The sequence below is a fragment of the Bombus vancouverensis genome, chromosome 9 (genome assembly GCF_051014615.1).
Source record: "Bombus vancouverensis nearcticus chromosome 9, iyBomVanc1_principal, whole genome shotgun sequence".
NCBI classification, from domain to species: Eukaryota; Metazoa; Arthropoda; class Insecta; order Hymenoptera; family Apidae; genus Bombus; species Bombus vancouverensis.
The window spans coordinates 11,981,507-12,008,637 of NC_134919.1; the positions used below are offsets into that span (position 1 = coordinate 11,981,507).

Sequence of the window (27,131 nt, forward strand, 5' to 3'; positions counted from 1 at the left end):
ACTTTGGAAATAATTAATAATATATTGAGCTAAACAAGGAATCAACGAAGTGCTGAGTAACATTAATATAGTGATACGTTTCACATCAATTTTTATGTGATCTGTGTCTTCTGTTTTGATAACTGAATACTCACATATCTTTATCGATAAGCAATCAAATCATTATCAGAAAGTATTTAGAATGATAACAGGGTGCATACTGTATCAATCTCATATAAGCTTCTTATTGCTTATAATACATTACTACGTACGTAATTTTAATTTATTATATTTTTAAAATTATCAAATACCTCTGTTTAATATTTCATATATATTATTTTTATTATCTCTATGCTATCATTTAAAAAAAAAAGATTATCATAATCATAAAATAATTATGATAAAAAAAGATTAAAGTCGAACAATTGAAATCCTTCCGTTCGTAATCAATAATAATCGGCAAGAATAATGATGGACGGGTGGTGAAAGCATTAGAGATTTAATTTTTTTCTTTCCCTCTCTTTGCATTTGTGGATTCTGCAATATACGAGATGCAGTTTTAATGCGCATTTCCCTTAAATAACCTGCACAGTGGCAGCTTTAGTTTGGAATCAAAGTCATTTTTATCTACAGTTTTGTGAGAGGAATATGTCAATACCCGATAATATATTTTCGCTGTTGCAACGTTTCGGTGTGATAAAATAGGAGATAATTTCAAAACAAGGCAAATGAATGATCAGAAAAAGGAAAAACAAACTTTAAGAAACATCAAGTTTTTAAATGTTTTTAATGTGCTCATTTTATGCTTGTCACTCCTATAATATTAGTGGAAGTAACAGGAAAAGAAGCTTATTGAAAAAATCTCAATACATTACATAATTACTTATACATTAAATCTTAAAGTTTCTCTCTAATTCGACGGTTCCTTTAAAAAAAAATCGATTGGGTTTACGTCTACGCTGCGAACGTAATAAGTATTGCCATTATATAGAAAGTCACTTATCCAGTTACTGGATTGTCGATTTTCACGTACGTTTATGCTAACAAAAACTTGCCAGTTAATTTTTTAAAGGAAACTTTTCAACCATAATGTAGTAATATATAATAATTGTAATGTAATCTTATAACAAGAAAAAAGGACTTGAATTTTAATTTCTAAATTTATTAAGGATTAGATTTAGTAAGGAACTATATACAATGTTCTGCACAAAGGAAATAGTTTAATAGGCACTACATAATAATGCCGCCAATTAATTTAATTCAAAATTAACAAACTTAATTAACAAACTTCCTTTTGAATTGATTTTCCTTTTTCTCTTATTTGACTTTTTGTTATTTAAGTTGATGTCTAATTCTAATGCTAATTACTATTGTATAATAAATTTTTGTGACTGTATATAAACAAATGTTTTTACTTATTAATCACATTATTAATTACAGTGTTTTTGAAAACTACATTAAATTTTAAAGAAATTTATTACCCTGAAATATTTCCAGAAGTTAGAACATTCATATGCAGAGTATAAGATAAAAATATACAATTTGTTTTCCAGATATGATATACTAAATAAAGATGAGGATTATGTCATGTTATCTTCGTCGTTTCACAATAACAGCTTTATTTGTCTTACTGCTGTTTTGTGCTGTACAAGTTTTTCGTTCGGAACTGGGATTTAGTGACAATGATTTGTCAAATCTGGATAAACTGTAAGCAATAATTTAATTCCTTAAAATATAAGAATATATCATCTTTAATTGTAATTTGTGTTATTCCAGAATACACATATCTCGGTTAATTAAGGAATCTGAACAATCTTATGTTGGGTACATATAATATATATAATTTTATTAGAATAATTTTATTTTAAATATAAAAATGCAAAGAGATCTATATGTTTTCAGAGGAGTTGTGGCTTGCAAACTACCTCAATTAAATGTTTCTAATCCAGAAATTACCAAATTTATTCATGATGTCCCACCTTTGCAATGTACACCAGAAAATTGGGTTATTCTCCATGGTTCAAGATTAATTATTAGCAGCAGAGCAAAGAAAAGACATGGATCCATAATTTGTTCTTTCAGTGGTTAGTTTTATGAAATTGTATGACGTATGTTCATATTGAACATACTAGACATAATTATTTCAATTGTTCACAGAAATTCTTAGGGATGATGATTACAATGTATTATTCGAACCTGCTGTTGAGTCTGAAGATTCCTATGTTCTCAAACATAGCGATTTTGTTGATATTAAATGTGAATCAAAAGATGGCAATAAGTAAGAAGAACATATTAAGAAAAATAGTCAACTGACAAATTAGTTAAATTTATATTTTACACAATTTTTTAGATGGCACAGTATTATGGCCGGAGTGAAGGATGATCCTAAAGTAAACGAGAAAAGTAAATGGGAATATGTTGGAAACAAGGCCCTTAAACTAAATGTACTTATGTTTGGCTTTGATTCTCTATCCAGAAATACATTTATACGCAAATTACCAAAAACATATCGGTATTTAAAAGAATACTTAGGAGCTTTAATACTAGAAGGATACAATATAGTAGGTGATGGAACACCACAAGCTCTTATTCCTATACTTACTGGAAAGATTGAGCTTGAACTTCCAGATACTAGAAAACGCATGGGACTAAAGGCAAATTATGTTGATGTATATCCAATGATATGGAATCAGTACAAAGAAAATGGTTATATAACAGGATTCATGGAGGATGTCCATCATATTGGAACTTTCACATATCGTCTAAAAGGTTTTAAGAAACAACCAACTGATCATTATATGAGAACATTCTATTTAGCTGCTGCACCATATTTTAGATACTACAATAAATATTGCATTGGAAGCATTCCTAGACATATGGTATGGTTGAATTCTTGAATTATATTACAATTACATCATTAGTATTCTTTTAGGTAATGCTGAATTATATTAAAGAAATTTTTGATGTCCACAAACATCAACCAAAATTTCTATTTGGTTTTCATGGAGAACTTTCACATGATTCTTATAATGACATAGGTGTAGTAGATGAAGATTTACATAATTGGTTAAAGAACTTAAATGAATTTGGTCATTTAAATAATACAGTATTGATAGTGATGAGTGATCATGGACATAGGTTTGAGTGATATGAAAAATTTAATTGTTGTATAGGATTGTACATCTAAAAAAAACTAACGTTGTAAATTTCATTTTAAAGGTTTGCAGAAATTCGTAACACTCTGCAAGGTAAACAAGAGGAAAGATTACCATTTTTTTCGTTTGCTTTTCCCCCTTGGTTTAAAAGAGTTTATCCAGAAGCTTATGCCAATTTTTTACATAATACACATTATTTAACGACACCGTTTGACGTTCACAAAACATTAGAAAGCATATTGAATTTTGAAATACCAAAAATTGGAGACCGTCAGCAAAGAGCCATTAGTTTATTTGATAAGGTGGGTATTATATAAAATCCATTACATGAAATCTCATTTTTTGATCGGAATCTATAGCAATACCTTATATCTTAAGCAATACCTTCAAGTAATTTTAAGTTTAAAAATTTTCCCGTTCAAAAGCTATTATACGTAAAAGGTTGCAAAATTCTGTATAGCTTTTTTCGTATTATTCCTGCTAGATATACAGAACGTTCGTCTTTGTTGATATATACTATGACGACGTAACTAGATACTGTCTCATGAAAGTAGAAAAGTTGTAGATAGATTAAATAGATAGAGTAAATTAGCATTGGTAAGACTGCACAGGGTGTTCATAAAAGTTGGTGCCAAATTTCAGTGTAGTAGTAAAAGATCGCAGTAAACGTGGGTCGAAAAATTAGCTATTAGTTTTAGAGTTATGAGATGTTTAGTGTACAAAAACTAATCGAAAACTGCTGCCAAGAGATAAGAGAAATGCTGGGAATCTTTCAACATATACGTGCTTTTATGCGTGATTAAGCTAAGTAAATAGTACACTAAGAGAACCAAACTTTAAAAACGCATAACCTTTGAATCAATGGATTCCTAAACTCAAAATCATTATATTTTACCCCTATTCATCAGGTATTATGAGTAAAGAAAGTTCAAAATGGAATAGTTCCCAAAGAAAAAAATTTGCACTAGGTATTTTATAAATTAACCTAATACTTTACGTTTATTTATTTTGTTTTAAAGTTATGCTATTATATATCTTTACATTATATCAAATTGAAGAAGAAAATCAAAACGGAATTATTACTGCTTTAATTTTCTAATTTAATGTTTTTTAAATAATTATATAAACTTACAATAAATGTTACAAATTGATAAATAATCATATTGTATAACGATGCAGATACCGTTAGAGAGAACGTGTGCAGATGCATTTATAGAACCACATTGGTGTGCATGCCTGAGTTGGCAAGAAATTTCAGTCGATGATGATAACGTGATTGCTGCAGCCAAGTATTTTGTCCAATTTCTTAATGTTTATACAGAAAATCATCGCAACATATGTGAAGAGTTGAAATTAAAAGAGATATTGTGGGCTGCTAAACTTATACCTAATAAAGGTATTGTAAACAATTTATAACTCTTACTTATGTTGATCTGCTATTGTTAAAGTGTAAAATTGTAGATTTACTGAAATTCTACAAATCAGGAGATCAAGATGGTTTCATGGGAGATTTTAGTGCAAAAACAAAATTAACTACTGAAACTTATCAGTTGAAAGTAAAAACAGAGCCAGGATTTGGTTTATTTGAAGCCAGTATTAATTATGATATAAAGAAAAACACTTTTTCAACCAAAGTAAGTTTGCAATTAAATTATATTAATCAATATAGCTATTAAAAAAAAATATACAAATGAAAATATATTGAGATTCGTATTTTAGATTTCAGATGTTAGTAGGATCAATATGTATGGATCTCAGGCAAGATGTGTAGAAAATTCATTATTTCATTTACGAAAATACTGTTATTGTAAGGATTAAACAGTTAGTGCTTGAAGAAAGTTACACATGTATTTAAAACTGGAGCGGAGAAAACATCACAACAAAGTTTACAAATCATAAAGGTGCTGTGATTAGAGTTATATTAAACACAAGCATAATGTAGAAAAAATAATATAAACTACCATTTATATGATTTCAAATGTGGTATAGAATGAAGTATAGAACAAAACAGTGCAAGACAGACAGTATCCTAAGCTATTTATTTATTTTCATTAGTGCCAACTAACGTGATACCAAAGAGTATTTATGAATTGCATAATCAAAATATTTGTTACTAAATTTTATATTACTAGGTGTTAGTAATATATTTAGTAATATATCAACAAACTATTATGTGTTAGGTACATGTTGAATATAAAATGTAAATAATGCACAATACAATGTAATGAATTAATAAAAATTTTCAGTATTTACGTAATAAATAACGTTTTATACTAATAAAATATTCTTATAATATAACTCTTTTTATATGTGTAAATTCTTTTTACATTCATTGTAAAAGACAATATTCTCCAAACTGATGTAAGAATGTTGTAATCTCGTGAGTAGTACCATCAATTAACAGAAATCCTATGTTTTGTTTATGATGTGGATCATGTGGAAAATAAGCTTGTCCTCTGTTATCTTTAGCCACTATTTGTAGAACTATTGTACTGATTGACAAGTCTGCATCTTTATTCATTTGTACTCTAAGATAATAAAAAATATAATTATTATTGACTTTAAGAACAAAATATTTGTGCAAGTATTATACAACCTTACTAAATCTTTATAAATGGCCTTTGTCACTTCTAAGTATGGATTTAAAACATCCTCATATTGACACAATATTCCACCAAGAACAAGCATTTGAAAAATATGAAATATAAATTCTTCGCGTTCATCTTTTAAATATAAATTATATTCTGGACATTCTTCATCTAATAACATCTATAAATTTATTATAGATAAGTACATATTATTATTAAATTAATCGTAATAAAGATCCATACCGCTCTAAGATTATCAGAGATCAAAAAATTTTCTATTTCCATATCATATCTTTTGCAAATAATTCCAGACTTATGTACAACTCCATTTTTGGGATCTTTTAGTTTGTTAAAAAAAGTCATGTTTAGAACAGAACAAGGAACTGGCTTTATTTCTACACTTGATGCTACTATGCCTATTAATTGTGACAAAAATTAACAATATTTAATATCATATTATAGAAAAATATCTTTATTACCTTGTTTTAACCAATAATTTCCTTGTTTTGTTAATAATTCCTTAGTTACAATATTATCTTGAAAGAAAGCCTAAAACAATTAAAAGATAGTAGGTAGTGGATTAGAATTATTTAAAATTAAGTTAAAAACATATTATATGGTAATTAACTAACTTCAGCCAAATGGTATTTATGATATTGTTGAAAGGGTTCATTGAATGTAAAATGTTGAATAATAAAATTTCCTCTTATTCCCCTGTAAGATTGAAATAAACTTATTATTATATTCAACTCTTGGGATAAGGATCAACTTTTAAATTTTGCATGTATATACATATAAATCAATCACATGATATATCAATTAACATTGTTACCATTTGGAAAGAAATTCCTGAATCGTTTTGTCATTTATTCCAACAAAATTCTTTTGTGCAAGAGGTACAAATGTATAACTGGGTTTAATCTCCATTTTTATACAATGCTATTTGTTACTATGGAGATAAGAATATGAGAAAGATATATATATATATAAATTATTACATGACAAGTAGACAATATTTTTGAGAATTATAATATAAATATGAGAAATATGGGAATTAGAAACATTAGAAGAATCACATTTTCAAGCAAAAATATAGTTACAGTAAATGTGAAACTGCATATGTATATTTATAATATATTTACATAAATTATTTCATAATTATTTTTATAATTATTTTGATATATTATATCATAAAATTTACTAGTATTGATTTTAACATCAACAAAAATATCAATAGACTGGTATAGTTTAACAAATATTTAAATAAGTTAAAAGGCTTTGAGGAACCATGGCGCCGAATCAACGTCAACGTCAGCTTTTTGTTTCTAAGAAAGAACTGAAAAAGTTGAATGGCAGAAGATTTTCAAAGTAGATGCAATATTTCTTTCTTTCTTAATAGTAAAAAATGAATAGAGCATTGTTTAGTTATTTCGTGTTTAATAAAGTTAAATGTATTGTATGCCGGTTAACCTTTTCTTTTGTGATTCAATATTAAATTATTTTGATGAAGAACCATAAATATGTTATTTTATAGAAATTCTATAATTATCAATAGATAATTATTTTATTTTATTTTTATATTTAATTCATCGCTAACAAACTCTACTTAGGATAAGATAAATCTACTAATTATGAAGTAAACATGCATGTGAAATTAAATACAAATCTTAAGGAAAATTAAGGGTATGTGTTTCAGACCAGAAGAATCCTCTGATACTGGTCTCATATATCCTGGCGTGGATACAGCATTTAAGCTGCTTCTATCAGCTAGATTTTGTTCTGCTATTTGGAGCCACATAACAGATTGTGATGAAACCTATAACTATTGGGAACCAGTAAGGAATAGTTCTTAATAGTTTCAATAATTTTGTATGATTTGTATAAATTTATTTGTACTACATTATTTTGTTTTAATAAATGAGTTATTTATTTTATAATCATATATTATTTTTTTATTGCATTTTGTCTTAGAGTCACTATCTGCTTTATGGGACCGGTCAACAAACATGGGAATATAGTCCACAATATGCATTAAGATCATATATGTATTTGCTGATTCATATGGTACCAGCAAAGCTTTACCATTACTTACTAGAACCAAATCCTGTTCTAGTCTTTTATTTTGTAAGATGTCTATTATCTGTGGGTTGTGCTTTATCTGAAATATACTTCTATAAGTATGTATCTGTTGAATTATATTATGGACTCGTTAACAATAAATATCATATTAAGATAATAATTACATTTTATCATTTTTCTCTGATAGAAATGTATGCAGAGAATTTGGGATTCATATAGGGAGGTTAACATTAGTATTTCTTATCCTCAGCTCTGGCATGTATATTGCTAGTGCTGCATTTCTACCATCCTCTTTTTCAATGTATGTTGTATGAAATTAATATCATTTAAACAAATGTTGAAATAATTAGATTATTTAATTTTGTATGCTTTTTATACAGGTATTTGAGTACTGTTGCAACAGCAGCTTGGTATGGCCGGCAGTATGAATTAGCAATCTTTGCTACAGCTATATCAGCTTTATTAGGATGGCCATTTGCTGCTTTACTTGGGTATAATTTTTATGTAGAATTAGAGTAGTTTAAACGGCAGAAATGTAGCAGTGCTATAAATATTTTTCATATCCTTTGCAGATTACCAATTGCAATGGAAATGTTAATACATAAACAAGACTGGAGTAAATTTATGAAATGGGTAATCATATCTGGTGCTGTTGTTTTAGTACCAATGATATGGATAGATTCAATGTATTATGGGAAATTGGTAATAGCACCATTGAACATTGTAATGTACAATGTTTTCACCAATCATGGGCCAAATATCTATGGAACAGAACCTTTTAGTTATTATATTTATAATGGATTTTTGAACTTCAATTTCATTTTTGTTGGTGCACTTTGGGCTCCATTTGGATTGGTAATATTTGTAAAATTCATGATGTTTTTACCTTCACAATTATTAATACTTTAATGAATCATATAGCTTTTAGTGTGGCTAATTGTACCAGCCAGACCAAGAGATCGTCTATGTTTATCTTACTGGTATTCATTGGCACCATTATATCTTTGGTTTTTAGTGTTTTTCTTACAGCCTCACAAGGTAAATTAAGTAACATTATTTAGTAATTAAGGCCATGAAAACACATGACTATATCTATAGTCATATTTTGATTACAGGAAGAACGATTTTTATTTCCTGTATATCCAATGATTTGTTTGGTTGGAGGTATAGCTGTAGATACTGTCCAAAAATTATATTTTTTTATCAGGACAAAGCTTAGTTCTTCACACATTGCTTATCATTATTTACAATATACTGTTCATATAACATTTTTTGCCATCTTAATATGTGGTTTTCTTGGAATATCAAGATCACTGGCAATATACAAAGGTAAAAAGCTAAAATTTTTCAAAGTATATTATTAATTAGAGAATGAAATGTATTTTAATCAAGATAAAATTCTGTTCTATATCAGGCTATTATGCGCCAATGGAAGTAATGATCGATGCTAATAAACTTGGTTTAGAGAGAGAAATATTTAAGGATATTAATATCAATTTTTGCATTGGTAAAGAATGGCACCGATTTCCGAGTAGCTTTTTCTTTCCATCAAATAAGTAAGTAATATATTTTTTGACAAATACAACTTAAAGCAATACATATTTTCTAAAAAATCAATATTTTAGTTGGAAACTTCAGTATCTCAGATCAGAGTTTAAGGGTCAGTTACCTCAACCTTTCCTAGATCATGAAAATGCAACTGGTATTATACAACCCTATTTTAATGATATGAATAGAGAAGAACCTACACGTTATGTAAGATGATATTTATATCATAATATAAATATATTAAAAGTATGGGTTTATATACAAAGCCTAATCTAATCAATAATATTTTATATTGTAGTTTAGCTTAGACAAATGCCATTTTGTGTTAGACCTGGACATTGGTACTGACACAAGTTTAGAACCAAATTATTCTCGAATAAACGATAATTTCACGATAATAACGTCATCTAAATTTTTAAATTCCGCAAGGTAAGTGAATTACACATTTGAATTTTTAAATTTTATTTATATCTATTATGTTAAATTAATGTCTCATTTATTTTTCAGATCGCATCGATTTTTTCGTGCGTTTTATATTCCTTTTGTGTCACATAAATTTTGTACATATGGTTCATATAATTTATTACAAAATATTAAATTTAAATCGATTCCTCTTTTATCAAAAGAAAAAAATACAAAATTTTCCTGAATAGAAATTTTGGAACACGTATATGATTTTAATAAACAGGGTCTGTGTCATTGAAATGACATGTCTGATATTGTATTTCAGATGGATTTTGTACTTTATGATAAAGGATAAAAAGAATGGGTTCAAAGAAAAACCAAGAATGATTAAAAAACTAAAAAATTACACAATTTTTTACTTTTGCTCAAAATGAAGAAATTCATGATCAGATTTTTAAACAATAGAAATTTTTTGTTTTAATAAACAGTTTTTAATATATGGAGCAATATATATGCGCTCATATTTAATATATAATTGGTGTATTCTAGAAAAATATATAAGCGATTTTACGTGATTAATGTAGCTTAATTTACTGGACAATATAAAAATTTTAGTATGACATATATATAATATATGTAATAAATTTGTGTAACAAATTTTTAAAGATGTATCATATTAAAAAATTAAATTCACAATTACTGTTTACTTACAAAATACTAAACAATATAAAGTATATTAGCTTAATTACTGCATTTTTAACATTTTAACACAGATTCCAACAGGCTACTAAGTATCTTTGACGCCATTTTACATATATACGAATATAAGAAACTTAAAGGGGTAGATATAATAACATTATTTCCGTACTAGGTGAATAATATTTAATAATAACATTTACATATGATTAAATAATACTTATTTTGTAATTAACAAATTTTTGTATATATATATAGTAAATTTATGAGTATATTTGTGTAAGTACGATATAATTAACTTTAATTGCAAATGTTCTGTAAATTATTGTATTATATTTTATAAATATTCTGATAAAAATTAATATAACTGTTTACTCCATGAACATGTGTAAAATCTGAGTTTCCGAATATATTTTAATTGTTATTTTATTTTATTGATTTATTTTTAACAATATTTTATATATAATTGTGGTGAAATGTATTAATTAAATAAAATAATATATGATATTTAAAAATATATATTGTTGTCTCCTTGTCAGATAAGTTTTTATAATTATTGTATCGCTGGATAGTCAAAATTATCGTCATAAATACTAATAACCTAATATATGAATATATTTATGTAGAAATAATGTATGTAAAAAGAATTATAATTTCATAATTTTTTTTACCATTAATCATATTATCGTACTATTCTCCATTAAGTCGTATGTTCTACAAAAATGTCAACTATAATATCTGATTTTCTTAATTTATACGTGATTAAGCATTCTACGCAATACTTGATTAAAATCAAATTTTTAGCGCCATGTATACCGAACGGCGCCTCTATCTGTTTAATGTTAATAGCCATTTTTAAATCAACGTGATAAGTTTCAGGTAAACAAGGATTTAATTCATGCGCGTTCATGTATGTCCTAGAGCAGAAAAATTTCTTTTATTGTATGTGTACGTGATATTCATTGGCAAATGTTTAAACGATGATAAAATTAATACTTAAGGTAATGTAGTTCTTATACCGTCTGGTAGTCGTGAAAGTATCTACGTGGTTCAAAGCACAGTAGTTCGTTAAAATTAATATAAAATGGAAACATTGGAAATCGACGATGAACGAACTCATTCCATAAAATTGCCAAGTGCTGTTGAAGTGTTTGCAAATTTAAAAAATGCTCAAAAATTCGCGATCGACATTGGTATGTATTGTCCTACCATTATTGTACTACCTTTTTCATGCACAAATTTAATTAAGTTAAGAATATATTTTAAATGTTATTAAAAAATTGTGTATATTTATTGTAAATGAACACGATCAGCTATTACCTTTTAATAATACAGTAAAAGATTGCTGTGGCTTTAATTTGATTGCAGGCTTATCTTTGACAAAAATAGCTTATTATTCAACGATTAGTTATCGTAAGGCATTGTATGAGGATACAGGCTTAGGAAATAGTGGAGAACGTGCATACAGAGTTCATGAAGGCAATAGGCTTCACTTTGTTAAGTTTGAAACAAGATACATTGAAAATTGTTTGGATTTTGTGAAGGAGAATTTAGTAAATGTTGAGAGGTTTTATGGTAAAAACATTAAAGTGACTGGTGGAGGAGCATATAAATATAATGCTTTGTTACAAGAAAAATTAGGTTTAATGTAAGCATTTTATATAAGATAATATTAGTTATGTTGTTTTGTCGTTCATCTGTTAAATGAATTCTTTATAATTTAAAATCAAATACTTCGAACAAAAAGTGAACACAATTAAAACGTTATTTTAGAGTTGATAAAGAAGATGAATTCGCATGTTTAATAAAAGGCTGTAATTTTTTACTTAAAAATATATCTTGTGAAGCATTTGAATTTGAAAGACATGGGAATCCTGAATATAAATTTCAAAAAGCTGACCCTAATATATTTCCATATATGTTAGTAAACATTGGTAGCGGTGTCAGTATTCTTAAAGTAAGTTACAAATATAGTGATTAGTCACCTTCAATGGGTAGGGTATTATTTTTTTTAATTTATATAATACTTTTAGGTTGAATCTGATAAAGTATTTGAAAGAGTTGGTGGTACAGCTACAGGAGGTGGAACATTTTGGGGATTAGGTTGTTTGCTTACGAAAAGAAAGGTATCAGTATTAAATGCAGTCCAATATACATTAGCTTATGTATATAATTTATTGGTTTTTATATTTATATAATATTACTGAAGTACATAAGTACAGTTTTACAAATGTTCAAAAATACACAGGGCTTTGATGAATTGCTGCAACTTGCAGAAAGAGGAGATCACCGTAATGTTGATATGTTAGTGAAGGATATTTATGCAGGCGATTATTCCTCACAAGGTTTATCTGCAGACCTTATTGCATCTTCTTTTGGCAAAGTTACTTATAATGATAAAGGTAAGAAAGTAAACAATTATTGATAGGATGCTTAGGTATTTATATCTTTATTATGTTTTGGCTTCATGGCTTAGAAAAAGAACTTGGATTATGTATTTCTAGTTCTCACTCATTCCTATATAGCACCTAGAGTATCCAACACAACCTGAGACTCACATCTGTCTGCACTATCTCAAAACATATATCCCCTCTTATATGTAAAAACTATAGATTACACATGTAAATATATCTTCATTTTTCTTAAACTATATGTCGTATGCTTAACTTATTTATTATCACATGTTTTCCTTTGGTTTATAATCATTTCAGTACCTATATTCTTACGTCTTTTCTCGAAAACTCTTAACTATATAAGATCTCTTAAGAAATAAATTCTGTTATTTGGATTTTAGGAAGACCAAAGTATTCTGAGGCAGATCTTGCTAGAAGTCTTTTATTTACTGTAAGCAATGACATTGGACAAATAGCAAGTTTATATGCAACTGTACATAAAATGGATAAAGTTTACTTCGGTGGTTACTTTCTTCGTAACCACCCTCTATCAATGCATACTATTTCATATTCTATCAAATATTGGTCGAATGTTAGTTTCAAACTTCTCATTGTTACGTAATCATAGTCCAAAACAAAATTTTTCTTAAAATAATGATAAACATTTATTAAATTATGTGTAGGGTAAGGTAAAACCTCTTTTCCTTCGTCATGAAGGTTATCTTGGTGCAATTGGGGCCTTTTTGTATGGTGCTGAACAGTCTAATGAATATAGTTGGCTGGAAAATTATGCAGGGTCTTCAGGATTTAAAGATTCAATATCTACGAATCTTGGAATTAAAGTAGATCAGTTGGAAATTGATCAAGCAGAAACTGCTGTAACATTTTGTCCACTTTTGAAAGATCCTGCATCTTACAATCCTGATACAACTGATCTTGCTGAGGATAAAGAAGCAAGGTGAGTTATGAATGGTAGATCTTTTAACCATATACAGCAATGTTTAATATTTCTAGAGATTATTGGCTTCAATGTCTTGAAGAATCAGTGGATAAATTTGTGGCCAAAGCTATTCACAGTCAGCCACATAGTCCAACTGCAAAAGATAGAGCAACAAAACTGAAGGAAAAATATGTTAACAGATTGCGTTATCTACATCTTCAACCATTGTAAGTTCAGCTCAGTAATAAAAGTATACATCATATAAATATATTATAATTCTATAATTTGTAATATAATGTTAAATCATTTTACATTATAGTGCTTATGGAACACTTACAGTCAGAGTATTATTGGATACTATTGAACACTGCATGAAAGAATTCGATTTTCCTGATCCATATCTGCATGTAAGTTTCTAGAAAAGTTTATTTATACATCGATAATGTTATGATTTTTTTGATATATGTATGTTTAATTAATTTTCTTTATTTTACATATAATCTTTCTTTTACATAATAATCTTTATTTTACATAATAATCTTTATTTTACATATAGCAAAAGAAAAAGGAGAATGAAGAAGCCTTAACATATTTAAAAAGTCGTATAGCAGTTCTCGATGAATTGGAAGGAGCGGAAAAAATAAAAGCTTTGATTCTGGGAGTTCTGAGTGGTAATATGTTTGACTGGGGTGCACAAGCTGTTGCAACTTTAATGGAGACAACAGATTTTGGTTTTGCTGAAGCTCAAGCAAAAATACCGGGTACTGTCACAGACTTGTGACATTTATGATCACGATTAATATATTAAAAAAGAAAATCATTAATAAAGATGATATGATATTTTTCTTAAACTTAGGTAGACCTTGGCTACAAGATGATTTGGATGATTGGATAGAGAGATTGAAAACTGGTCCACCTCATAAATGTGCTGCTATTTTCGTTGACAATAGTGGAGTTGATATAGTATTGGGAATTTTACCGTTTGCTCGTGACTTATTACAACGAGGAACAAAAGTTGGTTGTCTTGTATTTTTTCGAATTTGACCACAATATATTTCCTAAATTAAAATAACAATTATTTTAGGTTATACTGTGCGCTAATTCTATGCCAGCATTAAATGATGTCACATATCCAGAATTGGTTGTAACATTACGAGATGCAGCAAAAATATGCAAAGTTATTAGACAAGCTCTGAAAGAAAATCGTTTGTTTGCCATGGAAACAGCTCAAGCTAGTCCCTGTCTTGATTTAAGGTAATCATTGTGATATATATAGTTGCAAGATAATTATTTGGAGTTTTACATATTTTAACGAATTATTTGATATTTAATAGCCGACTCAATTTAGATCTATGTCTTGCGATGGTAAAACATAACGTCGATCTTATCGTATTAGAGGGAATGGGTAGAACGCTTCATACGAATCTTTATGCAAAAATGACTTGTGAATGTCTGAAATTAGCAGTCGTTAAAAATCGATGGTTAGCACTTCGATTAGGTGGTGACATGTATGCTGTAATATGTAAATATGAACGTCCACCAACGAATAATAAAGTTTGTGATATAGAAATAAAAATGAAAGAAGAATGTCCATCAGAATGTGCAGAGAATGCAACGGACATTTGCACATGTAACGCAAAGGGATAAATGATAAAAACGTATGTGACTATATTAGATTATGAATATTTAATTATACGCATTGAAAGATTTATTTTAATTCCAGAAATTGAAAACTGATACATTAAAGTATTTCTTTACTTGTATTTAAGTATGTATACAAAAAGAAGCGAAAATCTTCGTATACTTATAATTTTGAATGAAAATATTATACAAGGAACATTATTTAAATACTTTTTTATAAAATTTATCGTTATTCGTTTTCAATAGAGTAATTATTATACAATTTATACATAGTATTTATGACTGAAGCTTGGTCCTCGGAAATATGTTTTTAATATCATGAAATTTACCAAGCTTCGTGATCTAGCCTACATATTTCGAATATGAAACGTATTTCAATGTATTTGAATATGAAAATTCTGACACTGACAAGAAACATTGGTGAATAACTATTAACACCTAGTCAAAAATAATAAAATTATTCGTGATTTAGAGAGAAGATGATATAAAGGAAATAATGACGACCAATTATATTGATTACAGACCTGTATCATATAAATACTGTACAGTACATATTCTGTGATAATGTAACGTTCTAATAGAAAGTTACATATTCGTATAAATTAAAACAGTAAATTGATAGACAATATAATAGAATAACACATAAAAAGTAAAACAGTTTAGGATACCAATGTTTTTTGACTTCGAAATTTTTTTGTATAGAGATCTATCGCTTCATGTCAAATTAGGAATCTTTGTGTTAAACATATTTTTCTTTATGAAGAAAAATTCAAGAGGAATATTAGTTATATGATATTAATGAGCAAGATATGCGTCGCCAAAAATGACCAATTTGTTAGAATACAATTCTGAGATTTTATAGGGAGAAACGAATAAAGGACGAAAATGAACTACAGAAAAAAATTGTTGAAACTTAAAATGATGTTAGTATGGTTTACAAATTAAAAACTTCTACGTGAACCATTTGTTAATACTCAATCCATATACGTGTATGTGATATTTGATTTGTTTTGTAAAATGTAAATAAAACGTAAACTTCTTTGAGATTTAATTACAGGATATTTTAATGATCATTAAAAGTAATAATTAATATACAAGTCGAAGAAATTTTGTTTTCACAGTAGCTTCATTTGCGCATTGCTCTAACCAAATAAAAACACAATATTGATCTAACTAAATTTTGTTATATTACATACTTACGATGTTGATCTTTTACTCATATACACTGCTCAAAACAATTAAATGATCGTTTTCCGTGTTTGATTATACTACTTATTTACTAGGTATGTATACTCTTTTTTTTTAATGATTGTCTTAGGGCTAATATTTGTCGCAGTATTATACGAATAACATGTCAATCTATCAAGTCAATAATAGCGATCCGCTAATTATTTTCAGCAGTGTATAATATCTCATTTTATGAATCAAATGCAAATGTATTTTTGAATAATAAATTTCGTACAACATACTCTTACTTCTTTTAGTACCTATAATATGTAATTATTCTATATCCTCTTGAGAGCTATATATACCTTTTTAGGAATGCCTCTATCAGCGAGATCCATAAATCATGTTCATGTTCAATTCGTACCAGTAGATAAAATGGAAATCGAGGTCATGTGGGTACAATCTGTATCGTTCCGTCTATTATGTATATCCGATAAGGAAGTAAAAAGGAGGCTCTTTCAGATTAAAAAAGGACGATTCGGTAAAAGATGTATAGTATAAAGCATTTTCGCGAAGAAAATACGGAAAAGGGAAGCATCGGCTAGTATACCGATTGATAAAGCAAGAAAAAGGTATAAGAAAAAGAATCGGAAGACCGACGAGGAAAGAAGAAAAGTGATTGTATGTATGCGAAGCACGTTCCGCGTTCATTTCTTTTAGCCACATCTTACGCAACGTTCTACAGTTTGGCTTTATTAAATTCCTGTTGGGCGATATTGTCTGATGGTTTGCTTCTAGAAGTCAGTTAATGCGTCGAACGCGATCCAAGAGATTATTTAATCAATTATATATTTCACTTCGATCGGTAGTGTTGCTTTCGGTAGAAATCCTTTCTGCCGCCTAGATCTACTCAGATTTTGTTCAATCTTATACAACATCGAAAATTTTGCGATCGTTAATTCGTATTTAGTCGTATTGCAATTATTTTTAATATCCTAATAAATTACAATGTAACAAAATTCACGATAACGTAACGATTTGTAATATATATTAATATATAATATAATAATAACAGGAGATAATAACAGGGAGAAAATAACAGGAGATGCAGGATAAGGAAAGAATAAATAGAATATAATTTATGCAAATATAGATACGCTAAGAAGCAAAGAGAACCGCGATAACATTTCGAACGAGATGAAATGTTAATTACGGCGATGAATCTCTTTTCTCTCGAATCCTTTGATAGGTTCGCGTTTCATTTGAAATTCTGGCCGAACTGACGATGCATTGAGCTTTAGCTAGATTTATTCGTCCAGAGAATCCTTATAATTGTTTGCAAGGGAAATAATAGATCTAGGGGATGTTGACTCAGCTCTAGTAGGGCAACGCAAGACCAGTTAGCAACGAGATGGAATCTTTCTCGACCGGAAGTCGATGTTCCTCGTAGTTTCTAATGCGAAACTCCTGTTTTCGTTGAATCTTCGAAAAATGAAAGATCTATTAGCACTGCCGGAGATATCCAACGTTCAGATCTTTCGTCTCGAATCTTAGCCTAAGTTTCCTCGCAGCTATAAGCGTACGTTTGATGCCAGTGTTCTAACTACGTAATTTCATGCAGATTACGTAGGAGAATATTCGCGTATGCGCTTATTTGTGGCCACATGAACACAATGTTGTCGTTGTGCGCGTAGATATTTTGAGAGCTCTTCGCGTCAGCTTTAATTCCTTCCCAGGGATTCCTCCGCGATTGCGGATTGCACTTGCACCCATGTATCTGACGTGAAACGGTTCCGTAGAAATTACGCTCGTAGTTCTCGAGCGCCGCTACCGCGGCTAGGTAGTCGCTACAGTACGAAAATGAAGAACGGGATTAGATAGAAGGTATCCCCGCGAGCTTCACTTTTTCCTTATGAGTACGAGAAAATGTAGTCAAACATAACCTAAAACGCAAAATTCCTGTCAACGAACATTGCTTGAAATTCTCTTCGAGATCGTTCCGTGAGATTTCAGAATGGAAAAAGTATCGCGAGAGAAGAATGAAGAGTGGGTTGGAACGAAACACATTTACGAGCCAAGTTCTTCAATCCTTTTTCATGATACAGCCGAAGAAGGAGAGACGGTTCTACGTTCGATCCTGAGCCACCTATCACATCTAAGCCCTATTGGGTTTCCAGCATTGGGCACGGAATCTCAAAATGCTCGTGTCATCTCGGCACAGAGATGCTGCAACTGTGATCGAATTCCAGAAACTACTACAATCGATGACCTGTGTAACTATTATGAAATTATTGCGATTACTGATGATTTAAAAATCGCAGTTGTATACAGGGTGGTTGGTAACTGGTGGTACAAGCGGAAGTATACAATAAAAATTTTTTTTTTAATTTTTCCATCGAGACAACGATCTACAGTGAGATCCGTTATAACGTACCGCACGCGTACCGAGCCAAAATTCAAAGTCGATTTTCTCGAAAACAAAGCCTCAAACGAAAAATCTTTATTCTATATTTTCGACTTCTTTTTTCGCGTAGAATCACCCCCTTCCCGCTCGGCACAGAGATGCTGCAACTGTGATCGAATTCCAGGAACTACTACAATCGATGACCTGTGTAACTATTATGAAATTATTGCGATTACTGATGATTTAAAAATCGCAGTTGTATACAGGGTGGTTGGTAACTGGTGGTACAAGCGGAAAGGGGGTGATTCTACGCGAAAAAAGAAGTCGAAAATATAGAATAAAAATTTTTTTTTTTAATTTTTCCATCGAGACAACGATCTACAGTGAGATCCGTTATAACGTACCGCACGCGTACCGAGCCAAAATTCAAAGTCGATTTTCTCGAAAACAAAGCCTCAAACGAAAAATCTTTATTCTATATTTTCGACTTCTTTTTTCGCGTAGAATCACCCCCTTCCCGCTCGGCACAGAGATGCTGCAACTGTGATCGAATTCCAGGAACTACTACAATCGATGACCTGTGTAACTATTATGAAATTATTGCGATTACTGATGATTTAAAAATCGCAGTTATATATATCGATGGATAACTAAGATGTAACATGGATATTTTACAAGTAAACGAAACGTAAGTCGAATACGCCTCTACCGTCGGGTTTCAGCTACAATCCTCGAGGATTCGCAGTATCTAATGGATCCTTATGTCGCATCGTCAGGAATTGCATTGGCAACCTTAGACGAGCACTTGGGTAGGAAAATATTGAAAAGGATTCGGTTATCGTTAGACGCTTTTCGCGTTAACTTTTTTCAATCCCGAAGAGGAGAGCGTGTCAAAGGAGATCGAAGGGTTATTGCAAGCTCCTAGAAATGGAATCGATCCGCGACGAATAGGTTCTGTACGAATATCATGCGATCATCCGCGATGAACGATTCGTTAGATTAGACGAAGATTCGAAGATTTCTCAAAGTACGAAATAGTATCGTCACGTTTACTCGATACTTGATTTTTATAAAATGATCTAAGCCAAAGTAACATCCACGGCAATCTTTCCCGATAATAATTTAATCATTCGTAATTCCTCTTCAATTGTTCATCTATCGTATGTGTACGTCGAATGACGTTATTAAGACGGACACAGCGATAACAGCCGGAGGCTGATAGATGAACGGTGGCAAGTTCGCATCGATAAATTTGCTAAACGACGAGGAAATGATGAATCGTCGTTCCGTTTTACCATCGCCGCTCTAATTACGTTAATTTCGCAATTAGAACACGCTCTCGTTCGCGTAAGCTTATCTATGCCAGGGATGCGGAGGATTTTTTTATCGTTTCTCTCGTTACCGAAATGAAATTCGTGACGCGCTACGCGAAATATCGTGGTAATTATCAATTTGTAACGAATTCTTCGAATCTGGAAGAACGCGAAACAATTCAAGTATTACGACACGTTCGTCGCTTTCTCAGGTATCGATGGAATTTGCAGAGAAATGTTACACTCTGCGTTATTAAGCTGTATTATCGCCGTATAAATGAATGAAATAATTCCATTCGATGGAAACTCGACGATTTAAGTCGCGGCATCGCGAATAATCCTTAGAAAGAAATAACGACGATGGATCGGACGATGGTATTTCGGTTTCGATCCCGTTCAGCGCCAAGTTATTAAAAGCTATCGCCGGTCCCCAGTGTTGTTGATGGTCAACAGACGTTCGGTCGTTGCGGAAGTGCACCGAGAACAATGGTGAACGTCGGGGGTACCGTTTCGTTCCATTCTTGTCCGTTTTCGCACGATACAGTTCGGTTATGTGAAATTAGTTTTGACAAGGCGATCCCCGAGCGAAACGGAAACGTAGAAGAATTTGTTTTCATTTGCGCGTCACATTTTATCGTGCGTTTCCTGCAACCAGGATATTCGTTAGTTCTCTGTCGTGCTTTTTTCTTTTTTTTTCTAAATGTACAAAAAGATGTTCGTTCTTTAACGAACGATTCCTATAATCGCGTGCTTTTTGAATGTTTTGGCAGCTGTTATTAAAGCTCGTATGTATCTTTGAATAGCAGCGTAGCGAATAAAAAAAAAAAGAAAAAAGGAGGAGAAAGAGACACAGAGAGTAAATGTGAACACGTGAAAACACGTGAAAAAAGGTTGCTTGTTCACGTGTGCCGCATGTAAGCGCTTATGAAAGAGCCTGGTTTATGAGTATGGCTCGGTTTTAATTTCGCCGGGATGGCAGCTGTTTATTACGATTGCACCGTGATAAACGCAGCCCTGCAATTCTCAGATTTGTTTGCACGGAGAATGAAATGGGATGTAGGTACGCGCATTAAGATAATTTCATGAATCGCGAATGGATTATTTTCCTAGAATCTTTAATCGTTTATGTTCGATATTCACGCGATACGACCATATTTATTCATATTGAATTTTAATCAGACACACCGTTTCGCATCCATTCGATATTTTGCAATGCCACGTCGCAGATCATTTCTCCATCGTGGTATTATTTCACATTACTATTTAACGATATTATTTAATTCCATCCGAGCGTATTTCCATAGGAAGAACGATATTTTTAATTCTATAATCGATCTTCTCTTCGTTTCCGTAAACGGTATGCATATTTGCGAAACGTGCGCCAAATAAAAGAGGAAATATGAAGGTTTATGCACGACCAAAGTTCACCCTTAATGTTCCCTTGAACGGAGTAGTTTATTGCGGTTCCATCTTCGCGAAGATTTACGCTTCGCCTTGGTTTTCTTTACATCTGCGCTCCACCTCTCGTGTCGCCAGGATTAACGGTGTCGTTAAAACGACCGGAATTACCTATTCCTGGCAGTGGGCGAAGTTTTAATTCCCCGTCTGCGGAATCATCGGCGATGATCGAACAATAAAAGCGTAATGAATAATAAACGCCACGTTTTATCGTTCGCCACGGCCAAGATTCTCATTGTTGCGAATTTGTATCATCGATTTTACGATCATCGTCTCTGTAGTAACCGCTTTCTAACGAGCCTTTTTCGCCAGTAATAATTCCACTTAATAGTTACTTTCTCTATCGATCGAGCTTTCAAATTTCCTTTGATTGAAATTACATGTATTCGCTGTATTAAAACGATCGTTTCTCTCTCCATCAATGGCAAATGGAGATCGAAATCGGTTTCGATATCGCGACGTTTCTCTATCACTGTTCTCAACAATATCACATTCCTGTGATAATTTCATTTTGTTGTTATTCGTTTTCATATACGGACGTTGTCACACGATTCTACAATTGGAATTTCCGAAATTCCTTGTTTAATTCGCGTGCAACATACGTATAAATTATTTTGTTAAAGAACATAGGTAAAATTAAAACGGCGAGATACGCAGTAGAACGATATTCGTCGTTACAAATGATAAATCGTTCGGTTAGGAGTTTGCGGAGACACGGTTCTCCGAGTTGGTTCTTGGTAATTGCGATTTTCCCCAGTGAAATGTCATCGGTGGATTAATTAAAAGCAGTCTAAGGCTTGGACCTGGCATCAACGCGAGAAACAACCAATGCAAACGCCTCCAGAGAGTTGCAGAACATTTCACGCGAACCTCCACCACAATTGCCGTGCGCTTCTGGAAACTTCCCCTCCCATTGGAACCTGTTGATGCCACTTCTGCCGATGTTTTTCTGCGCGCTGTGCCTCCGTTTCAACCCTCGAGCAAATATCGCTTGCTCGAGAACGCGCTGCATTTTCACCCCAGAAATCTCTCTTCTGTTGCTAACCGCGTTTCCCCGCGGTCAACCCGATCTTTTCTGCTTATATTTCTATAGAAGAAGCTTGAGAATTCGCAGAGAACAGGTCATTTCGCCGATCTTGTACGATTCGAATAAACGGAACACGTTCGACTGCGCCGCGGTGCTCGAGAATTTTTTATGTCTCAACCACCAGCCTCGAGTAATTGTCTTCGTAAGAATATAAATGTGAATAAAAATTCGCGGTCTGTTAATCGCGCGTGCAGTGCCGAGTATCTTAATTCCGTCATTCGTTATCATCGCTCTCTGTACATTTCGAGGATCATTCTCGTAATTCGTCGTATCGTTACGTGGATCTTGTCACAGCAATGTGCAGATCCTAGAAACGTCCACGCGTCGCACAACGCAAATTTCACTATCTATTGGGTTGGCGACTAAGCGATTGCGGGTTTTGTCAGTACCACTTAATGACAAAATCCGCGATCATTTAGTTGTCAACCCAATATACCAAGCGGAAAGGGGGCGATTCTACGCGAAAAAAGAAATCGAAAATATAGAATAAAAATTTGTCGTTTGACGCTTTGTTTTCGAGAAAATCGACTTTGAATTTTCGCTCGGTACGCGTACGCTGCGTTATAACTGATTTCACTGTAGATCGTTGTCTCGATGGAAAAATTGAAAAAAAATTTTTATTCTATATTTTCGACTTCTTCTTTCACCAAACCACCAGTCATTTTCAGTCACCAACCACCCTGTATAGTATACAACCACCATCGATGAAGATGAATCAGCGAAAATGCACTTTTGAAATCTACCGCGCTCAGTTCTCCGACGATTTCTCTTCTTCATTAACGTTAAAAGTCACACGGCTGCATCGAATCAGTGAAACGCGACGAAGAAACGTAGAACGTACGAGTTCTCTTCGAGATTTCGCCACGAAACACAATCCTGTCGCGTTGGTCATTCAACTTAACGCGCAGACAGATGCACAGTCGCACGATTCGTTACAATTTTGTCGCGCGTGTTCGAAATTTATTTCGCGATGTACATCGACCGTGCTAACACGATTAATCTCGTCTTATTAAACGGCGTAAGTAATTGGCGGCAGCCGTGTGCACGAGCATGCAGGGATATTAATTAAATTTGTTTCTACGTTCTCGCAAGATTATGCGGGGTGACCAACTCGCGGCCGCATCCGAGTGCTCGTTGCGCAACTTGCATCGGTTAATTACATCTAACCGGATTAAGGGGTGGGTTGTGCACATTCTACGAATACCGAGAAGGCCGTTACGCTCGGATCAACGAGCTACGGACTGCCGAAAATCTTTTGAAAATGATCCGAATATTCGGAACCGGCTGGCTAATTTCCGATTAATTATAATAGATGTTGGGTAACAATGAATTCTCGAAGAAACGGGAATGCATGCTCCGGATCAACGCCGTGGTAGTCGACCATTTTCATTTTCTCTTGAAAATGGAGAAAAAGCCGGCAGATATGGTCCAGTACGGAGAGGCTTTATCTTTCCTCCGGTATTGTTGAGAACAACAATTTTTTTCCTTGTTTCATGGATCCAGTTTCGTCGTTCTTCCTCTTTCCAGCGTATCCCCGTACTGTTTGGCGCAGCTAACATTTTTATCAATGTCCACCGCGTAACCGCGACCAGATAAACAATTTTTCTTGCGCCCTACGAGTGCTTCTCTTTCGTTTCCTCTTCTTTCAGAATCGGTTAGAATCGGTTATTGGTTATCGAATTGCTCGCCCTCGATTCGACGAAGACTCTCGATCGAAATTGAGCGCGTATGTTCGATTAATAATTGTAAATATCTTTTGATAGAATTGTTCGTTTCTCAACGTTGCTTCTTTCCTTTTCACCTCCCCTTCTCACCAGAGGAATTGCCTCGTCTCGTCCAATTTATTTCTACGAGGAAAATTCAAGACGACATCGGTGAGTTTGATACCTGTTCCCGACGATCTAATTAAACGTTTTATGAAACGGTAAAGCATTATTTCCTGAAGAATTTCTATAGCAATCGATACGAGTTTTCCTCTGTTTCACAAAGAAATCAATAGCGGTATTCTTGACGCGCGTTGTCCTACAAGTGTTCGATATTTGTAATTTAAATACATCGGAGCTTTTTCTTGCCAGGTGTCTCCGTGATAAATGATCCCCTGTTTCTGCCTGGCAAGTCATATACGTTCAACTTTTTCCTGCTGCCAAGAAAAAGGAAGGAAAGCGGAGACACGCGACAAAATAACGCGACGACGTGACATAAACGTAATGACGAGCAGCCTAAGTTGGTGAAACGAAGCATAGTCGAGAGGAACACGTACGAGCCAACCGACAGCCAGCGGTCTAATTGGTCTTAATCGGTGATTCAGACGATTATGTCAGCATCGAGCTGTTCTTTTCGCACAGCCATGTTCTTCCTTCCTCGTCAAGGCCGCTGTTAATTCCCCAGAAGATCAGTTAGTCGGTAGCGTTGAGTTTTTGAACTGAGATAGAGACGTGCTCGTTGCGAGCTCGTCGCCGTTTCTCGTGCGATTTGTCACAAAAGTACGGCGATCACGCGTGATTCTCGACTGTTGTGCTGTCTGGCAATAATTCATTCGTAACGTAAATTATATGAATTTCCAGGTCAGCTTCTGTTTACTTTCTTTCAGCGAGTGATTCTTTCCTCGTGAAATCTACTTAACGCGTTCTGCGATCCACATTGAGGAAACGTAAAATAAGTTTCGCTAGAATTGTACATTTATCGTGGAATATCTGAAAACTTCTGGCCTTTCACTTTAATAATAAAAACGATCTATGTGTTCTACCCTATTCACCGATATCATGATGTATTCACACCACGGATGATTAAAAAATCATCCATAAAGTTTTCAAAGCATTTTTCATATAACCGGTGAAGCGAAGTTCTATGGAAAGAATTCCAGGCGAAATTCTAAGCCAAATCACCGCGGACCGGAATTCATTATCCACCACGTACGGTAGCCAACCTGCGGTGGTTAACGAGGCCAAAATCAGAGACGTGGGCAACGGAAAAAGCGACGGGCAAACGGGACAGGACGAGAGAACTAAATAAAACGACAGAAATGACGAGAAAGGAGAAGCATTGGGTAGAGGCGGTTTTCGCCAGCGGCACGGAATTTCGTCCGTGCGATGCACGGGAACAAGAGTCTGGGTGGCGACGTGCACGCAAATAAAATCAAAACCCTCGACGATGCCCTACCGATTCCACGTTCCACCGGGTTACACGGTACAGAAGCGCTTCTCTTCTCTTTTTGCCTCTTTTTCCTTCGTAGAGAGCCGCGTGGTAACGTCAATATACACCCGCGTCGTTTCGTTCATGCGCGTCACTCGGCTATGCGATTCGCATACTGACAGGTCAGATTTGAATCCCACGACCGACATACAGGGTGTCTCGAGAGAACGGACCTCTTACTCCAAGCGATTCAATCTGTTTGACGCGTTATTGTAAGAAGATTGCGATTATACGTCGAACGATTGGCGGGCATCGAATTAGAGCCACGTATGGAAATTACGTGCGCATATTGCCAGTAACGTTGCCAGTAACATCGAGCGAAGAGGACGTATCTGAAAAATAGTTTATCGTAATAGCGTTGAGGTTATTCGATGTGTAAACAGAGAAAACTCGTGGATAGATTGTAAGGCAGAAAATATATTTAAATAGAAGTGTAATTATAAGTAAGAATACAATTTGAGCTGGTTCAGATCCGCACGCTAGCTGTGTTACCCAATAATTGTAAACCCCGAAGCCAACGTCGCCTGTCTACTGTTTATGGTCTGTCTTCGTCGCAGTCTTTTGTCTACGCGCTGTCGATGGCTTCGGTGCTTGAGAAAACTAAAAAGACCAGACGTAGAGTTTTCTTAGAAGTGGTAACCACTTCAACAAATAGCATGTACGTTAAATAAAAAAATGGTATCTGCATCGAAACTGAACAGTTTTTAATAACAGTTTTTATTTCAAACGTATATGAAACCGATACCTGCTTGATAAACGCTCAAAACGACCTTTTCAACAGATTTCGATTCAGAGTGGTTGATGATACATTGACAGTACATCGGAAATAAGTTCGAACATTGACCAGACTCGAATTTTCTATAAACAGTCTCGACTCGTCCCTTCTTTGAAAGTTTTCCTCGGGCCAAGCATCGACTAGATAATCCTATATATCCTTCACAGGGTTATCGACAGCAACTAAATAAGTATATTAAAATTCAGTGTGAAATGTCTCGGCTGGGTAATACGGCTACGAAATAAACGGAGTATCGTAATCCTTTAAACTTCTTCCTCGATGCCTCGTACAGGGTAATCGCGCTCTAAATT

The 27,131-nt window shown here is 32.8% G+C and overlaps 4 protein-coding genes across 9 annotated transcripts; 3 read left to right on the top strand and 1 right to left on the bottom strand.

Moving 5' to 3' along the window:
• Positions 1 to 122: 122 nt before the first annotated feature.
• Positions 123 to 5,432, top strand: LOC117163443 (uncharacterized). 5 transcript variants are annotated; one of them, XM_076621278.1, is made up of 11 exons: positions 123 to 247; positions 1,533 to 1,686; positions 1,756 to 1,803; positions 1,882 to 2,063; positions 2,137 to 2,257; positions 2,330 to 2,858; positions 2,912 to 3,117; positions 3,199 to 3,436; positions 4,314 to 4,530; positions 4,596 to 4,768; positions 4,854 to 5,432. In XM_076621278.1, the coding sequence occupies exons 2-11, from the start codon at positions 1,553 to 1,555 to the stop codon at positions 4,950 to 4,952; spliced, it is 1,947 nt and encodes a 648-aa protein (XP_076477393.1). In that variant the 5' UTR covers positions 123 to 247; positions 1,533 to 1,552; the 3' UTR covers positions 4,953 to 5,432. The 5 variants fall into 5 exon arrangements, with proteins under 5 accessions (XP_076477393.1, XP_076477390.1, XP_033201611.1 ...); XM_076621275.1 differs by lacking the exon at positions 123 to 247 and adding an exon at positions 518 to 946; XM_033345720.2 differs by lacking the exon at positions 123 to 247 and adding an exon at positions 519 to 1,008.
• A 31-nt stretch (positions 5,433 to 5,463) lies between these two features.
• Positions 5,464 to 6,938, bottom strand: LOC117163445 (cilia- and flagella-associated protein 300). Its single transcript, XM_033345724.2, has 6 exons — positions 6,555 to 6,938; positions 6,355 to 6,436; positions 6,202 to 6,271; positions 5,966 to 6,138; positions 5,731 to 5,903; positions 5,464 to 5,662 (listed from the first exon to the last, which is right to left on the bottom strand). The coding sequence occupies exons 1-6, from the start codon at positions 6,647 to 6,649 to the stop codon at positions 5,464 to 5,466; spliced, it is 792 nt and encodes a 263-aa protein (XP_033201615.1). The 5' UTR covers positions 6,650 to 6,938.
• Positions 6,939 to 6,964: 26 nt separating this feature from the next.
• Positions 6,965 to 10,833, top strand: Alg9 (alpha-1,2-mannosyltransferase Alg9). Its single transcript, XM_033345722.2, has 12 exons — positions 6,965 to 7,090; positions 7,419 to 7,557; positions 7,694 to 7,899; positions 7,989 to 8,102; positions 8,182 to 8,292; positions 8,374 to 8,656; positions 8,723 to 8,839; positions 8,917 to 9,130; positions 9,216 to 9,357; positions 9,427 to 9,556; positions 9,648 to 9,778; positions 9,857 to 10,833. Exons 1-12 carry the CDS (start codon positions 7,011 to 7,013, stop codon positions 9,996 to 9,998), a joined length of 1,809 nt encoding a protein of 602 aa, XP_033201613.2. The 5' UTR covers positions 6,965 to 7,010; the 3' UTR covers positions 9,999 to 10,833.
• A 457-nt stretch (positions 10,834 to 11,290) lies between these two features.
• On the top strand, positions 11,291 to 16,892 carry LOC117163499 (4'-phosphopantetheine phosphatase). Of its 2 annotated transcripts, XM_033345824.2 has the most exons (14): positions 11,291 to 11,643; positions 11,819 to 12,098; positions 12,224 to 12,407; positions 12,484 to 12,576; positions 12,699 to 12,852; positions 13,245 to 13,435; positions 13,527 to 13,801; positions 13,858 to 14,010; positions 14,103 to 14,190; positions 14,340 to 14,544; positions 14,640 to 14,797; positions 14,868 to 15,037; positions 15,118 to 15,441; positions 15,507 to 16,892. In XM_033345824.2, exons 1-13 carry the CDS (start codon positions 11,535 to 11,537, stop codon positions 15,428 to 15,430), a joined length of 2,373 nt encoding a protein of 790 aa, XP_033201715.1. In that variant the 5' UTR covers positions 11,291 to 11,534; the 3' UTR covers positions 15,431 to 15,441; positions 15,507 to 16,892. The 2 variants fall into 2 exon arrangements, with proteins under 2 accessions (XP_033201715.1, XP_033201714.1); XM_033345823.2 differs by having other exon boundaries at positions 15,118 to 16,892.
• The last annotated feature ends 10,239 nt before the right edge of the window (positions 16,893 to 27,131 follow it).

Bases quoted from the DNA above. Each gene is read 5' to 3' on its own strand.
- LOC117163443 (XM_076621278.1), top strand. From the start codon at position 1,553: ATGAGGATTATGTCATGTTATCTTCGTCGTTTCACAATAACAGCTTTA. The intron at 1,687-1,755 runs GTAAGCAATAAT...GTGTTATTCCAG, and splicing joins TTGTCAAATCTGGATAAACT to AATACACATATCTCGGTTAA. The intron at 3,118-3,198 runs GTTTGAGTGATA...TTCATTTTAAAG, and splicing joins ATGAGTGATCATGGACATAG to GTTTGCAGAAATTCGTAACA.
- LOC117163445 (XM_033345724.2), bottom strand. From the start codon at position 6,649: ATGGAGATTAAACCCAGTTATACATTTGTACCTCTTGCACAAAAGAAT. The intron at 6,139-6,201 runs GTAATAAAGATA...CACAATTAATAG, and splicing joins AAATTATTGGTTAAAACAAG to GCATAGTAGCATCAAGTGTA. The intron at 5,904-5,965 runs GTATGGATCTTT...ATAAATTTATAG, and splicing joins TCTCTGATAATCTTAGAGCG to ATGTTATTAGATGAAGAATG.
- Alg9 (XM_033345722.2), top strand. From the start codon at position 7,011: ATGGCGCCGAATCAACGTCAACGTCAGCTTTTTGTTTCTAAGAAAGAA. The intron at 8,293-8,373 runs GTATAATTTTTA...TATCCTTTGCAG, and splicing joins CCATTTGCTGCTTTACTTGG to ATTACCAATTGCAATGGAAA. The intron at 9,358-9,426 runs GTAAGTAATATA...TCAATATTTTAG, and splicing joins TTTTTCTTTCCATCAAATAA to TTGGAAACTTCAGTATCTCA.
- LOC117163499 (XM_033345823.2), top strand. From the start codon at position 11,535: ATGGAAACATTGGAAATCGACGATGAACGAACTCATTCCATAAAATTG. The intron at 12,408-12,483 runs GTAAGTTACAAA...TAATACTTTTAG, and splicing joins GCGGTGTCAGTATTCTTAAA to GTTGAATCTGATAAAGTATT. The intron at 15,038-15,117 runs GTAATCATTGTG...GATATTTAATAG, and splicing joins AGTCCCTGTCTTGATTTAAG to CCGACTCAATTTAGATCTAT.